At 38.9% G+C, this 15,801-nt stretch overlaps 1 protein-coding gene across 3 annotated transcripts in view; it reads left to right on the top strand.

Moving 5' to 3' along the window:
- Nucleotides 1-361: 361 nt before the first annotated feature.
- Nucleotides 362-15,801, top strand: part of adgrb3 (adhesion G protein-coupled receptor B3) — a 187,947-nt gene continuing 172,507 nt past the window's right edge. For all 3 annotated transcript variants that reach the window (XM_046843055.1, XM_046843054.1, XM_046843053.1), the window contains exons 1-2: nt 362-730; nt 2,494-3,262. In XM_046843055.1, coding sequence (XP_046699011.1) covers nt 2,509-3,262 — 754 coding nt within the window. In that variant the 5' untranslated portion in view covers nt 362-730; nt 2,494-2,508. The remainder of the gene's footprint in view (nt 731-2,493; nt 3,263-15,801) is intronic.

Below are 15,801 nucleotides of genomic sequence, written 5' to 3'. Positions count from 1 at the left end.
TTTCAATATGAAATATTTAGTACAAAAAAAAAAGGTCCGGGATCATTTCCAATCAGGTTTCATGTCCGAATGTCCTCCTTGGCATTGCAATTCAGATACAATTTGTGGTCCATTGTCGGAGGAGAACCCCGTTGCTCTAAGTGCAATCTGACGGACGTCTTCACGGTTTGATTGGTAAACGGGAACAAGTGCTTGTGAAAGCCAGACGGTTTTTATATATAAAAAAAGAAAAGGAAAAAAAAAATAGAAAAAAAACGAGGGGGTGAAGGTGGTGAGAGACGGAGCGCGCATCATCTCAGCGGCGGTGACGCGCTACTGCAGCTCCTCGCACTGAGACGCGTCTCTCTCTCTCTCTCTCTCTCTCTCTCTCTCTCCGGCGAGAGTCCGCACCATCCGGAAACGATTGCGCTCTTTTACCCTGTGCCACTATCTAACGAAACGAGCGCGTTTTATACCTTTACCTTGGTGTTTCTCGCTTGGTTTATTAGAGGAGATCAGTATTCGGATCATCTCGACTCCTGCCATCGCTTTGGCTCCGGGGGGAAAAATGGAAGGCGGGAGATGAGCCACGTCCGAGCCGAACGCGTTTCTGTCCGCTAATCCATCTTGTTGCACCGGACGCGCGTCGTGGGCAATGGAAAATCTGGACTGGGGAAACATTGCATTGTGTCCATTCTGAAGAATGTCTTCAAGTATGTGGGAAAAATAGCCATAGCTTCTGGATTGTAAGGTAAATGATCATTATGATGATTTTTATTATTATTTTAATGATTATTATGATGATGATGATGATGCAAGTGTCGATGACGACATAAATCTGTATCACAGCAATGCACTTGTATTGGCACGTCATTGTCTCGGCGTTTGATTCAGCACACGCCGATTTCTTTTTCTCCATGACTCCCGGGATGAACGGGATTTAACAGGGAAGTTCACGAGCGCAATTTGAGAGCGCATTATTTCAGATTTGGGGGTGGGGAGGGGGAGCTGGGGGATAAGATACAAACGAGACGGTGGGACACGCAGACCGACCCGCGTCGTACATGCGGCTGAATGGGTGCGTGTTGAAACCCGAAAGTGTTGAAGCAGCTGGTGTTTTGCGCGGACGAGCCCCCGAAAGACGCGCTCGGCTTTGCGCACGATTGTTAAGACAAACTGCCGCAGTCAAGTCGCGGTGAGACGCTGAAATGTCGTGCGTAAGCGCTCGACTTCTCCATTCTGGGGAATCTCGTGGCGGATCACATTGAGGATATGAACGGCAACACGCACACACGCACACGAGCGCGCGCGCGCACGCACGCACACAACAGCACAGTGCACTGCACACAACTGCAGTGGCTGCAGGATGAATGCAACCAGGACATTGAATAGCATTTTCCTCCCCTCTCTCTCTCTCTCTCTCTCTCTCTCTCTCTCTCTCTCTTTCTTTCTCTCCCTACTGTACCTCCTTTATTTCTTTTATAACACACAATTTCTGATGCGTAAAAATCACTCCAACGCAGCCAGTTCACATTAAAGTTTCGTGTCCGACAAAAAAAAAAAGCATCCTCTGTCACTGTCAGTGGATTGGGGAAAGTCTGCTGCATGTTAATCTGCTCACGGTTCAGCCTTTTGCTAAATCCATGGGAGCTGTTATTCCCCCATCATGTCGTTTTCCTTTCTGGTTTTTCCTCCAGCACCACTGCAGTGACTTGCACATGCATTTCACATGGACACTGAACCGAATTAAGCCTCAAACCAAGTGGCTTTCTGTTTATACAACGCTGTCAGCTTGATATTTCTACATTTGCAATACTATTTATGTCTCTGTAGAGTTGCTAAGGTTCATCCACGCATGCGACTATTCGAATATTCGAATTTACTGAATGTTCAATGCAGATAATCAGTCGGTGGAGGTTTCTCTCTCCTGGGCTCTTAATACGATTCGACCTCAAACCAGGACACCGTGGATGCTGCCTTCTCCGTACAGTTTTTCACAGCTACCAGGGTTCAAGTCTCCTCCAATAGATTATCATAGAACATATACACAGGATTCATATCAGACAAATATTCATTTAATTGTCTTTGTTTTTTTTTCCTTCAAGGGTGTGCATGTGCCAAAAAAGTGAGCTTGGATTTATTGAGGACCACAAGGTGGCAATGTTCATTCAAAATGTGTTTCCCTCCTAGCAAAAGAGTGAAGAACATCTATTTTGTAATATGATAGCAAATAGGAAATGGCCAAACGCGTAATCCGAATCAGGAAACTAATTCATGGGTTTCATTTGTGCAAATAAGTTTCAGATATTTTGGTGGCATGGCTGAGGTCTAGCGGTCACTGCAAATCAATACACATCTATTATGACTGATCATCTTCTAGCTTGCGATGAAAGAGTGGTCTCTTTTAGAGTGAACCCCTGAGTAATTCGTAGGCTTTTGCAGTCAGCAGTCTCCAGATTTCAATCCAGCTTTTTATATATAAAGGTTAAACAAAATTCTTCTCTTTTTTTTCAGGCCAAATGACATAGGATGAAGGCTGTTCGTAATTTGTTGATTTATATATTTTCCACCTATCTATTGGTTATGTTTGGATATACCAGTGCCCAAGATTTCTGGTGTTCCACACTGGTTAAGGGAGTTATCTATGGATCTTACTCTGTGAATGAGATGTTCCCGAAGAACTTCACAAACTGCACGTGGACATTGGAGAACCCCGATCCAACCAAATACAGCATCTACCTGAAGCTCTACACGAATGAGATAAGTTGCTCTGAGTTCTCCCTCTTGATTTACCAGTTTGACCATTTCTCCCACGAGAAGATCAACGAACTCCTGAAGGTCAATGAGTCCATTGTGTACCTGTGTGACGCGAAGCACATTTACGTGTTTTTGCATTACGACAAGAATTTCGTCCAGATACGACGGGTGTTCCCCTACGACTACAACGGATTGATCACAAAGAAAACCGAGGAGGAAGAGAAGTCGGTGGTGGAGTTTGTTGTTTTGAACAAGGCGAGCCCGAGCCAGTTTGGATGTCAGGTCTTATGCATGTGGCTGGAAAATTGTTTAAAGGGAGAGAAAGGGTCAGTGGAGTCGTGTGGAATAGTGTACTCCAAATGCACTTGCCCTCAGCATTTGGGTGACGGGGAATCTGAGAGCGTCTTAATGCTCAGCAATGTGGTGCTGCCTTTAAATCCACGAACAGAAGGGTGCTTAACGGCGCAGCTGCGCACACCGCATGCTTGCAATCTGAGTGCAGAGGTCAAACGGCCATCCAAGGAGGGTGAGTATGGCACGTGCCCGCGTTTTGGGTAGCGTTTCATACATGCTTGGAACAGTGTTTGCAATAATTATCGAGATGTTTGGTGATACGCCTGCTACCCTTCCACTCTTCCCAAAAAAAAGTGCAGCCATTAAAGCCAATGTCTTCAAACACATTGCTTGATTTATTGCTTTAAATAAACTAAAGCCAAACACTTTATTTCTTTTTTTTCTTTTTTAGTTTTGTCACATTCTGAATTCAGCAAGACATTTTCTTGTTGGACTCCATTTTGACTGCAACTCATGCAGTTGCTTAACATGGAAGCTACTCTGGAAGTACATACTCAATGTTCTTTAACACATTCCAAACATTTCATTGGCTCAAGCGTTTATACACTTTAAATATGTTCAGTTTATGAGGGTGACATATTCCGCTGTGTAGTTACTTTCATATACATTTACATATTTACATTTTGCACATAGACATTTTTTTAGATTCCTGAATATGTGTGTTTTTTTTTTTTTGTCCATCACAGGGTTCTGAAAAATCATTTACAAACTCCCACTACCTATACAAATTGCAAATGTTCGCTTCTGATGGAATGAGCTCCAATAATCCGTCCACCTAGAAGCACTTGGTAATGGACGGTAATGGATGATGGTTCAAACTAGGGATGGCTCTTTATTGACCAAAAATTTGAAACCCCAAGGGTGGGACGGCTAGATGTGATTAAATATTAGCACACACACGCAAACACACACTTCATTCCAACACAGAGATTCTGCAATAATAAATTACTTGTTTAAGAGAGAAAGTGAAAAGAGAGAGAGAGAGAGAGAGAGAGAGAGAGAGAGAGATACTCTGTGTTGGAGGAAACCTCCTGTGGCACTCTATTTCCACAAACTGAAATTAATAGCCCTCTAGGGAACGAGTGCCAGTGTTTATGATCAAATATAACACGTGCTTTGGAAATATCTGAGCTCATATGAACGTAACCCCCCACCCCCACCCCCAATATTTTTGAACACGTTTTGTAGTCTGACCTACGACATACTTATTTCAGTTGTGCAAAACTGTATGACAAAATTGATGGAAACTATTGCATTTTGACGCCCAAGAAATGGTCCTAACAATAAATTCTAAGCGATACCATGTGCAAGATACAGTCGCATCAAGGTTAAATGGTGGTTGGTGTTCTGGCAGCCAGCTTTGGATGAGTTCATCACCATTATTCCGTGGTGGCATGCGGGCCAGATACCAATGGTAAGTGACGGACGGCACTGAGCCATTACTCGTTTGCAGTCTGTGTCTTATTTGTCTGCTTGCTGCGAGATCATGAGGTTTTAAACGGAATAATCAGGAATTATTGCCTGGAAAAATACATACTTGATAGATTTAAATTCAGGCCCAAAAATCTGTCAGTGTTAAGTAAAATGAAAAATTAGACCATTCGAATTAAAAAATATTTAATAAATATGATGAGGTATACAATTCTTTGTGATTAAATATCTATATTTCACACCACAAGCTGTTTAAAAGGGTTACATGTCACCTTAAAAACCGTGTTCTAGTTCCTGAATCTTGCCTCCTTTGGCAGAAACATTTCATTGCCCACACGTGTCATTGTAATGTTGGACAGTATATAAAGAAAGGCCCCTATATCCGGTTGTACAATGCGGTGGTGCGCCATTGATGTTTTGCATCGATGTTTAGTGGTCTGGAGCCCCTGTGAAGATTGATGGCATCATGAATTCTTCGAAGTACCACGATATTATACCATAAAACCTGGTTTCCTCGTCAGGAGGTTAACACCTTCCCTTCGATGGATCTGTGAGCAATGACCACATTCATGCTTACATCACAGAAATGGTCGCGGGGACACAAAAATCGATGTCTTTGCACCGACTACACATTCCAGCCCTATGGAAAAAGAATGGATCTGAATTGACAAGGGCAGGCCACATATCCTGCAGCGTGTAGCAGTGCCACGTCACAGCTCCAGGGTTCCCGGTTCACTCCTAAACTCGGGTTGTGGATACATTCCTGTTAAGTGGGATCGAGTGTGTGTGTGTTTGTGTGTGTGTGTGTGTGTGTTTGTGCATGGTTGTTGGCGATCCCCTGTTGTCCCATACAGTGTGTATTCCCACCTTATGGTGTGTTCCTGCTCTTCCACCCGCGAGATCAGCAATTATAAAGCAATTATTTGAACTCATTAATTATGAGTCCACATATACACATTTCTTGGTTAATGGTTTTCTTTAACCATTTGAAACCCTCTTCATTTAAATTAATTCTAAAACAATTTTTTTCTATTATGCAGATCTTATAAATGTCATAAATGCATTTTTTTTTCATTTAATTCGCTGTATTTGCATTTATTTCATAGTTTTAATAGATTCCAATACTTCTGCAGTGGATTGTGTAGAGTGATGTCTAAAATTAATCTTTTTTTTTCATCTGGAAAGCAGGTTCAAAAGATTTCTCGGTTCTGTTTTGCAGTCTGAGTGTGATGGATGCTCTGCCTTATGTTTCAATAGAAAGCAGTTTAAGATAAGACCAAAATAAATGGCATTCTTTGATATCTTCCACCTGCATACATGCTTTGTGTGTGGCTACAGAGTGTGGCCTTTGAATTGGATACTAAAGCTGCTGAAAATGTATTTTTCTTTTCTTTTTTTTCCCCCTACTCGATGATCTTTTCTCAAGGATATCCTCCTTGCCAGCAAGAAAGGTTGATTAGACTTTGTAATGCAGTATGATCTGTGCTTGAAATGCACCATCGCCGGGCATACAAATGTTAAGTGGTTTGAAGTGGAAACAAAAAAAACAAAACATAGTGTACTTGCAATAATGGATAATTATGAAAAGTCTCTAAGTTAAGACCCAACCAACCTGGCAAACATTAGTCGATTGCATTATTACTCCGGAGGTTGTTTGTATTTTTACGAGGCCATTGCAGCATTCGCTGCAGTGGTTAGGCGTCTTTTGCTCATGCACTTTTTATGATGCTCTGTGAGGTTGTTTCGGCTTATTGTGATGATACTCTGTGCACTATAGCATCACTGATGTAATGTACATGTAATACTGTTCAGGTGTCAGTCACCGAAAAAAACAGGTTGCCGAAACCTGAACCTTTCCTAGCAGCACAAAATAGTCATTAAAAGGTTTACACGATTCTAATATTCAAGAAGACAGTAAAATCTTTGACAGCTAGACACTGGTACTTGGCACATATTCATCCTCAGCAACACTCCCAACACAATAAGCCCTTTTTAATATATTTTTCATTATCATATGAATGCAGTGGCTATTGATATGATTTACCCAAGCTCCTTTATTATCTGACATCTTTTCCTTTTCTTTAACCTGTCTTCTTTTGTCTGTTTGTTAGTTTCGCCCAATATAGGGCCTATTAAAATAGTCTCAAACATCTTCAAGTACTGTGTCATTACCTTTCATTCTCCCTGCATCCATTTGCGCCTGGCCAGTGGTCTGTTCACTCCCACCCACCATTTTTCTTCTTTTTACATTTTCTAGACAGTAGTTTTGCCTTGCTTTTTTGTCAGTGTGAAGGGTCCTTGTCACATTTTGGGCTCCTAAGAGCCTCACAGAACCGGATGATAGCTGATTTTAATGTCCTATGGTGCACTACTGCTGTCAGAACATTTCTGCTGAGTCATTTATTTCTTTTTTTTTTTCTCTAAAAGAAGGTTTTGCTTCCTCTACGCATTTTTAAAATGCCAGGTGCCGTCTCCCCTGCACAAGGCAGCTATTTCTTACTATTTGACACGCATCAATAGGATGGAAGTAAAAATCAATTGTCTGCTGCATATGGATCTTCGGAGAATATGCCGTGCGAGGGGAAAAGCATTTTGAATGACAGACGTCATCAGGTTCAGGTTAGAAGGATCATCTGGGAGGTAAGAGGTGAGTGCGGGTTAATAAGCAACTTCTCTGTGTGACAGCATTTTGTTCTCTATAGGTGAGGAGGATTTGGAGAAAATGTGTTAAGGGACGGCTTAAGAATTAATGATTAGTTAACGGTTATAAATAAAAGAGTTTGTGGTTTTTGCAGTGATCAAGTGGCTCACTGTAGACTTGCACCATGGACCAGATATGTTGTAAATTTCTAATCAGACCTAAGAGAGTAACTGAAATGGGAAATTCTCGGTGAGGATGAAATCCTGTGATGACGATAGCAATATGAAGCTTCTCACGGCAGGCAGAAGTAGCAACATATGCTTTGCCCTCCACTCGTGAACTGGCGCTCGTCCACGTGCCACATACATATATACTGTATATTATATACACTACAGTAAATTGCTCTATTTTTGCAGAATTTTGCACTGTAATTTGTTTGTGTGTGTGTGTGTGTGTGTGTGTGTGTGTGTGTGTGTGTAATACTTATACAGTGGAACCTCGGGTTACGAGTTTAATTGGTTCCATCACTTTACTCTTAACCTGAAAAGCTCGTATCCCGATACAAATTTTCCCATAAGAATGAATAGAAACTTCGGTAATTCGTTCTGGACACCCAAAAAGTGTTTCTTAAAAAGAAATAACGCCAATATTCACTAATATTATTTACTTTTAACATGTTATATTAAAATCGTATCATATAAAAACATATAAACATATAAAAAATAAATCTTTAAATGGTACCTTACCTTTAAGAAGTCTCGCTGCGTGCATGATGGAGACGACGTCCGTAGAAGCGGGAGGAGGGAGAGTTATTGTTTGGAAGGAGAATTTCCATCAGGCTACTTTGTTGGCGGCATGGTGATAGGAATACGTACAGTATTTAAAGTTCAGTAATTCCACACTGTTAGAGCGACGAGCGGATGTGTATGTGCTGCACGAGAGCGCAGCGAGAGCACGTGGCGATACGTAAAAACACTAACCTGCCTGTGATTTTTCCGTGCGCAACGCTCGTATCCTAAAAAATTTCTCGTAACTAGAGGCAACATTTTTTATGAACTGCGATTCGTAACCTGAATTATACGTATGCCGGGGCGTTCATAACCCGAGGTTCCACTGTATATAATTTCTGTATTTTCTGATGGTCTGCATATTACCGTAATTTCCGGACGATAAAGCGCACCCATATATAAGCTGCACCCACTGAATTTTACAAATATTTTTATTTTGAACATAAATAAGCCGCAGGTGTCTACACTAATGTACTTTACACAGGCTTTAACGAAAGACACGTTACACACGGTGTAACAGGTGAAATATGTTGCGCTTCCTTTAAGAGCAGAGCGGTATTTTGGGAATAGCATGTCACTACATTTTTTCAGGTATTACTGCGTGTGTTCAAGACTGAGGAATATGTCCTTATTATTTTCTGATGCTCATTTCTAAGTTTCTTTGACTAATCCGTAACGCTGTTGCCAAGAAAAATAAAAAAGCACGAGTTTTGGAAACCTGTCTGTGCTTATATGATTTCTGTTGTAACTGGAGTTAGCGAGCTCTCCCTTCACCCAGACTCAACGCGTTACAACGGCTTGTATCTAAACAGTAGCCGACCAAGAAAGTCATTGTTCACTGTCTTCCTCCTTCCTTTCACAACTATTTCTCTCGGGAGTTTATCTTATTGCATTGTCGTGCGTTTAAAAATCAACACCGGTCGAAGTTTTTCTCCCGATGCCGTGCAGCTCAGAACACAGGTGAAGTGCGTTTTTTTTTCGTTTACGTTCGGAAATTTCATTGGTCTAATGTTATGTTGCTCAGTTTTTTGCCCTGAAGTTTGTGAAACTGGGAAAAACCCAGGAAAAATTCATAAATTAGCCGCTTCGTTGTTTAAGCCACGGGGTTCAAAGTGTAGGGAAGCGTAGCGGCTTATAGTCCGAAAAATACGGTAATTGACATACAGGCATGCGATCGGATGACTTAAAACAGACTGCAAAAAAAAAAGAGACAACTTTTCGACCGGTGCTTGAACTAATATGGGGCAGAAAAATCATAGAATTATGCAAACATTCACCTTCTTGTGAAAATTCCTGCGGTTATCTCTGATCTTCTCAAGAAGTGTCTGTCAATTTCTGGCTAGATTGCATAGAAGTCCCCTGACTTATTGATGGCCATATTTTTTTGTCACGCTTGTAAAAGATGACACCACTATTAGTCACAGGGAAATTGGTTGTTCTTCTCTGGACTATGCCTGTAAGCGGCTGCTCGACCTCATTCCAGAAAGAAGGCTAATCACACAAGCAGAATAAACAGATAAACTGGAATTGGGAAGTGAAGGGAGGCTGATCAGGAGCCATAGCTAATCGAGTGGGTGCTTGAGCTCATCTGTTGTTATTGGCACTGGGACCACGGTCTCAGTACGAGCACATTTTTCCCTTAACTCTGTGGAGTTAAGCCCTTAATTCAACTCGCTGGGTCCTAAATAATTCAACATCATCTGCTGCTCCATATTGTACTACATTGCTTTTTGCAGTAATAAAACACTCTTCCGTGCTTAATTTAAACCCTACCTAAGGAGGTAAAGTCTGACTGCATCGCTTAATATTTTGTTTGGTTTTAAATGGCCATCTTCCGTTTTCATGAAAAATTGTATAGGTGTGCCCAATCAAAGCCCGCGTCTCGGCTGGTGAAAGAACGAGTTTCTGAAAAATACATTTCCATGTTACTAATAGCAAACGCAAGTCTGTATAGAGCTGTGCTGTCTTGGTGGATGCTTCTCCCCTCGAGTCAAAATCATTACGTTAAGGTCATTTCGACCTGCTTTTTACTGGTGTTCTGGTCAAACGCATTACGGCGTGTTACTGGGTACTTAAATAAAATGACAGGGAAAATCTATGACAGTATTTTAGTGCTTATTCATCATTCCAGATATCACGTATTGAATATTAAAACCAGAGAGCACAGTAAAACCACTGAGCAGTTTCACAAGGAATTTTTTCTCTTTTCATCTTCACTGAAGAGTTGCATTATACTGCCAGTCAGTTTCAGGCGTATGTGTCGAAGAAGCAGGATAAGGCGAACAAAAGCAGCAGGTTGGATGTGAAATGTCAGTTAAATTCACCCTGATCTCATGGAAATATGGATTTAAATGAACTGAAGGTAAAGCTGAATCTGATTTCATAAAAGTAAGAACGAAATGATACTAACACTAACCACACCCTCAACCCCAAACCTTGACCTTTAGATCCTTTCAGAGATCTCGTTTCGTGTGATTTGTCACCGTGTTAAAATGAAAAGCAACAGGTTCGGTTTGAAATGTCAGTCAGTTACGTATATAGAGTTGTGTGATATGAAGCATAATAATCCCCCACAGCTTTATCTCTGATTCGTCACAGCAGGCACCTCCTTTGACAAGCATGAAATATGAGGCAAAATTACTTGTGTTGGTCACAAAAAATTACTTTGTCAGTCACTTTTTTTTACAAGCATAATATTTTAGGGTTTTATATCGTCCTTACTGTCATCCTTTTAAAAGATATTCGATTTGTTTTTGTTTTCATGGAGATTTCACATTTTCAGTTAGTCAGACAGGGCATGTGGTTTGTTATTATTATTTTATTATATCAAACATTTTATTATTAAAATATAAATTTAAAAAATCCATAAATTCTTTATTTTATTTAAATTTTTTGCAGCATCCTTTTTACACAGTAAGTGCTTTTACCCTCACTTAGGCAGGAAGTTGAGGTCCCTCTACAATATAATCATTTCATGTATATAAAATGGATAGCATCGTATTTTTTCATTGCATTGAATTGTATTATCTTGAATCGTATTGTCTTTTATCGATCGACTTGTGTACAATGCAATGCGATTCGATTCTTTTCCTATTCTGTCTCCAGGAAGTTACAGCTCTACCTCTGCCATGTTAATCTGTATTATATGTGACTCTCAGGACACGGCTCGGTCTAGTGTTGTTATACGTCATATTCACGTAGCAGCAGCGGCGCTGCGAGAACGAGCTCGAGAAACAGTTTAGTGAGGAGAAATCAATTTATATTTTAAAATATTTTACACAAATTATTGTTCACTTTCTAAATAATAAAAGTACAGGGCATCTACTAATAATTATATTTAAAAATTTTTACCAAAGCAAATCTTTTAAAAACGATGCGGATCAGTGAATTATTATGAATATATAAATATGTATATACACACACACACACTTACTGTCCACTTTATTAGAACACCTGCAAATTCATGCAGTGATCTAATCACCATGTGTTCATGTGTTAATCACGTGGCAGTAGCAAAATGCTAAAAAAAAATAATCATGCGGACACAGATAAAGGGCTTAAGTTAATGCTCACATTAAAAATCTGAATATGGAAACTCATGTGTGACTGTTTGTGGAATGAACGTTAGTTTTATATGAGCTGCTTTGAGCAGTTTAATAAGCTACTGATCTTCTGGGAATTTTACACATTGCTGTCTCTAGAGTGATCTAAGAAAAATGTATAGATACAGTAACAATAACCAAATGAGCATTCTGTATAACCATGGTGAGCAGAAAGGTCTCTCAGCATACCAAAAACTTTGACCTTGACCTGAATACCTTAAGAAGGGCTACAACAGCAGATCACATTAGGTTCCACTCCTGTCAGTCAAGAACAGGAGTCTAGGGCTATCATGAGCACTGACCCACCCAAACTAATTAATTACAGGAAAAAGAAATATCACCTGGGATCATCTGCACACAGATTTTTGTTCTCAATGGACAGGAGAGGAACCTGGTGTGCTCTGCCATTGTAGTCCATCCACCTGGATGCTTTTCTGCTCAGCATGGTTGTAAAGAGGAGTTATTTGATGACCTGTCATACTCAGACTAGTCTGGTCATTTTTTTTTCTGACCTTTCTTACCAACAATTTATTCCAGCTTTCAGACCATACTCATGGAATTTTTTTGCACCACTGAGTGTCTAAAGACTATTGTGTGTAATCTGAGAGATCCCAAGAGTTCAGAGGTTTCTGAAACACTCCAACCAGCCCATCTGGCACCAACAGCCATGTCACAGTTAAAGTCACAATGATTACACTTTTTCTTCATTATGTTTGATGTGAACATTAACTGAAGCTCTTGACCTGTATCAGCAAGTTTATTTTTGCATTACACTGCTGAATTATATTCAGCATATATATAGCATACATATAGCACACATATATATATATATATATATATATATATATATATATATATATATATATATATATATATATATATATATATATATATATATATGTGTGTGTGTGTGTATTTATATATATATATATATATATATATATATATATATATATATATATATATATGTGTGTGTGTGTGTGTGTGTGTGTGTGTGTGTGTGTGTGTGTGTGTGTGTGTATTTATTTATTATATGGCTTTTATACACATGCACATACTCACATAAATGTATTTGTATTCCTGTTTGCAAGAAGCATTTTCACAGATCTTTCTTGCCATGTATTTAACAGAATCGAAACACCGTGCAAAACACCGTGGCTGCCTTTTGGCGGCACCATCTTGTATGTCGAATATATTCCCCCAAAAAAAAATATTTAGCTATTTTTCTAATAACTAATTCGTCTCTGAAGTTTGCCAATATTTAGTATGTTTGTACTGGTAAACCTTCATATTCTCAATATCTATTCTCGATGGATCTGAGCATCAGCTGCAGTGTCTGCTTGCATCAGTATTGATTGACATTGGGTGGCAATTACAGAGCACAAAATGTGGCTATTTACATTAACATGCAACCAAATATCCTGGGCAAATGATTCTGTCCATCACGCAAACACAAAATGTCATGAATCTGCACAGGAGAGAGAAAAAATTCTCATCAGTATTCTCCCACCAGCATGGCAGTAATTTAGCCTGAATGTATAGTTCAGGATGCAAGAAGACTACAGTGTTGAACTGGTTTTTTTTTTTTTCAACTTTATCCGTAACATTGTATTTATCCAGTAAAAAAAGTTACAAAAAAAATTTATATAAAAAATATATACATTTTAACTAAAAATTGAAGAAAAACTAAAATAATAGCATGGAATAATATGTTTATAATATGCTTTGAGTTGCTTGGATGTCAGGGCAATGGTGGCTGAGGGTACCTATATGCAATAAATAAATGATCCAGCAGGAGCTCTGACAGTCTTTGACATCCTCTCCTCCTCAAGCTTGTTTATCACAGACTTTCTTGGCTGAAATTAATCTTTCAGTTTAATAGAGAGATGAAAGAGTCTTTTTTTTTAATCGAGTAGCCTGTAGCTGAAGAAACCTTTACTTCTGTAAACAACATTTGCAATCATAAACAACTGAATGTACCATGCATATTGTTTTTTTTTATTAGTTTTCCTGTTTAAGGTTTCATTTTTATTCTGTAAAAGCGAAGAACAAACATGCATCTGAAAAGTTCTGCTTTCGAATTTTCATTTGCGACAATGTGATTCTGTAAAATTTTTGTTTCAACAAGGCAACAATTTGAATAGAGCATCTTTTATTTCAGTCGAAGCGCCTCTATTGTTTTTGACAACAATAATTTACATCTCACTGAAAAACAAATGCTTTCTGTTCTTTTACATCGATCAAAAAAACCCCAAAAAAGCCAGTTATCCAATTTCAGGTAATGTCACGTTAGACATCCGGCAATTCAAACAAACCACCAAATAATCCTTTCCATTCTTCTTTTAGGCAGGAAAGAGGGGTACAGTTATTCATGAATTTTTCATCCTTGATTTTTTGCTCTGCATGTTAAGTAAATATTATTAAGTCATCAGTGAATATGTTGCATTGGTCAGAACTCAAAAACAAACAGAACAAAAATCCAATCTATCAAAAGAAAAATACTATCATGGCCTCAAATCCACATTTGTGCTTTCAGAATTATGATAAGATTCACCGATTCGCATAAAAGGTAATGATGAAATGCATCAATTTAAAAAGTGTTTTAAAATTGTTTTATTTATATTTAATTATTAGTAGATGCGCTACACTTTTATTATTTAGAAAGCGGCCAAAGATTTGTGACCAATATTTAAGATGAAGACTGATTTCTGAATATGACCTATCGCAACACTACAGAGACCGAGGCGTGTCCTGAGAGTCACATAGGATACAGATTAACATGGCAGAGGTAGAACTGCACCTTACTGAAGACAACAGGAAAAGAACATCTGGTTTTATTTAATCATTTTTCTTTTCTTTTTTTAACTACAGACACGTGTTTGTGACAGGGCCATGCGTAAGAAGTCAGAACTACTGCCAGTAAAAATTATTTGCTGTCTGTCTAAACCAAAGAACTAAAATCAAACAAGCTGTACCATATTGAATTGCAGAGCATCATATTGTTTCCATTGCATCATATTGCACTGAATCGCATTGTGTTGAATCGTCGCGGAATCGGATCGTAACGCATATTAATAGGTTGATGCACATCCCTAGATTTATATGACAATGTTCAATGTTCTTGAATCGTAGGGCAGCAGGTTTAATGAACAATTTTTGCCATCATTTTTTCTCCTAGTGGTCATTAATAGGAACTGCAACAAGTGCTTTTAGATTCCTCTTTCTGTAAACTATAGTAGACTCTACATACTATGTGTCTTTATTGTATAGAAATCTTTCTATTGCAAAACATATTGCAAAGATGGAAAGGATGAAAATAAGGAGTTATGTAGGAGTGAATAATATGCATGAGAAATGCATGTACATGTTTCCATAACATGTTTGAAAAATTGTGATAACTGTCTCAGTGCATTAATTTTTAAACTGGATTCTTGCATGTTATATTAAACACAGTTACAACGGTACATTAGATGGTCAAAGTATATGACGTTACCTTTATAAATGCCTCAGAATTATGCCAGATTGCCACAAATGTATGCAATGCACTAGAATGTCTTTAACAGAGCCCCAAACTGAACAGCAGGAATACATTGTATGTTCCATTTTACTTTTGAAGCGTTTACATGTGCATGCTTCTACTTACAAAACATATAAATATATGGAGATGCAGCAGTATAACAAACCTAGGATTTCCTGCTAGAAGTCATAAACTTCCCCTCTCCTCTGAGGAGGCTTTGAGCTAGGCAGGCAGCACCATTTTGAAAACTCGGTAGGTGAGTTGATATGCGTAGTGCGTATGAAAAGAGACCAGCAAGACAGGAGCTGCAGTAGTCAGGTCTATAAATAAGATGGTGTAATAAGAGTTTGAGCAGATGGTGTAGTCAGAAAATGCTGTATTATGAAAAAATTAAATGTCTAGAATATGATGGTTGATGTGATCCTTAGCCAGGACTGCCATGGAGATTTTGAGAATGATGATGTTGACGAAGAGAAGTTCTTCGCCTGTCGGGATCAGTCTTTTTTGTAATGGTTCAGTTTGTGACACTGGATTATCTTCTAAAAAAGACACCAAAACGCAAACATATAAGCAGCGATTAAGCATTTAGCAGTAAACGAATGAATGAAATGAATTTGATACATTTTAAGTTAAAATGTCACTTTAAACACACCATCCGAATGATGCAAATTAATTTACCAATGTGCATTTGTGGACAATGCTCTCATTTCTAAACAGCCCCCTCACCCCTCC

Source organism: Silurus meridionalis, chromosome 28 (assembly GCF_014805685.1).
Source record: "Silurus meridionalis isolate SWU-2019-XX chromosome 28, ASM1480568v1, whole genome shotgun sequence".
NCBI lineage: Eukaryota > Metazoa > Chordata > Actinopteri > Siluriformes > Siluridae > Silurus > Silurus meridionalis.
Note: the sequence above shows the minus strand (reverse complement) of the source record. Positions and strands in the feature narration are given on the sequence as shown.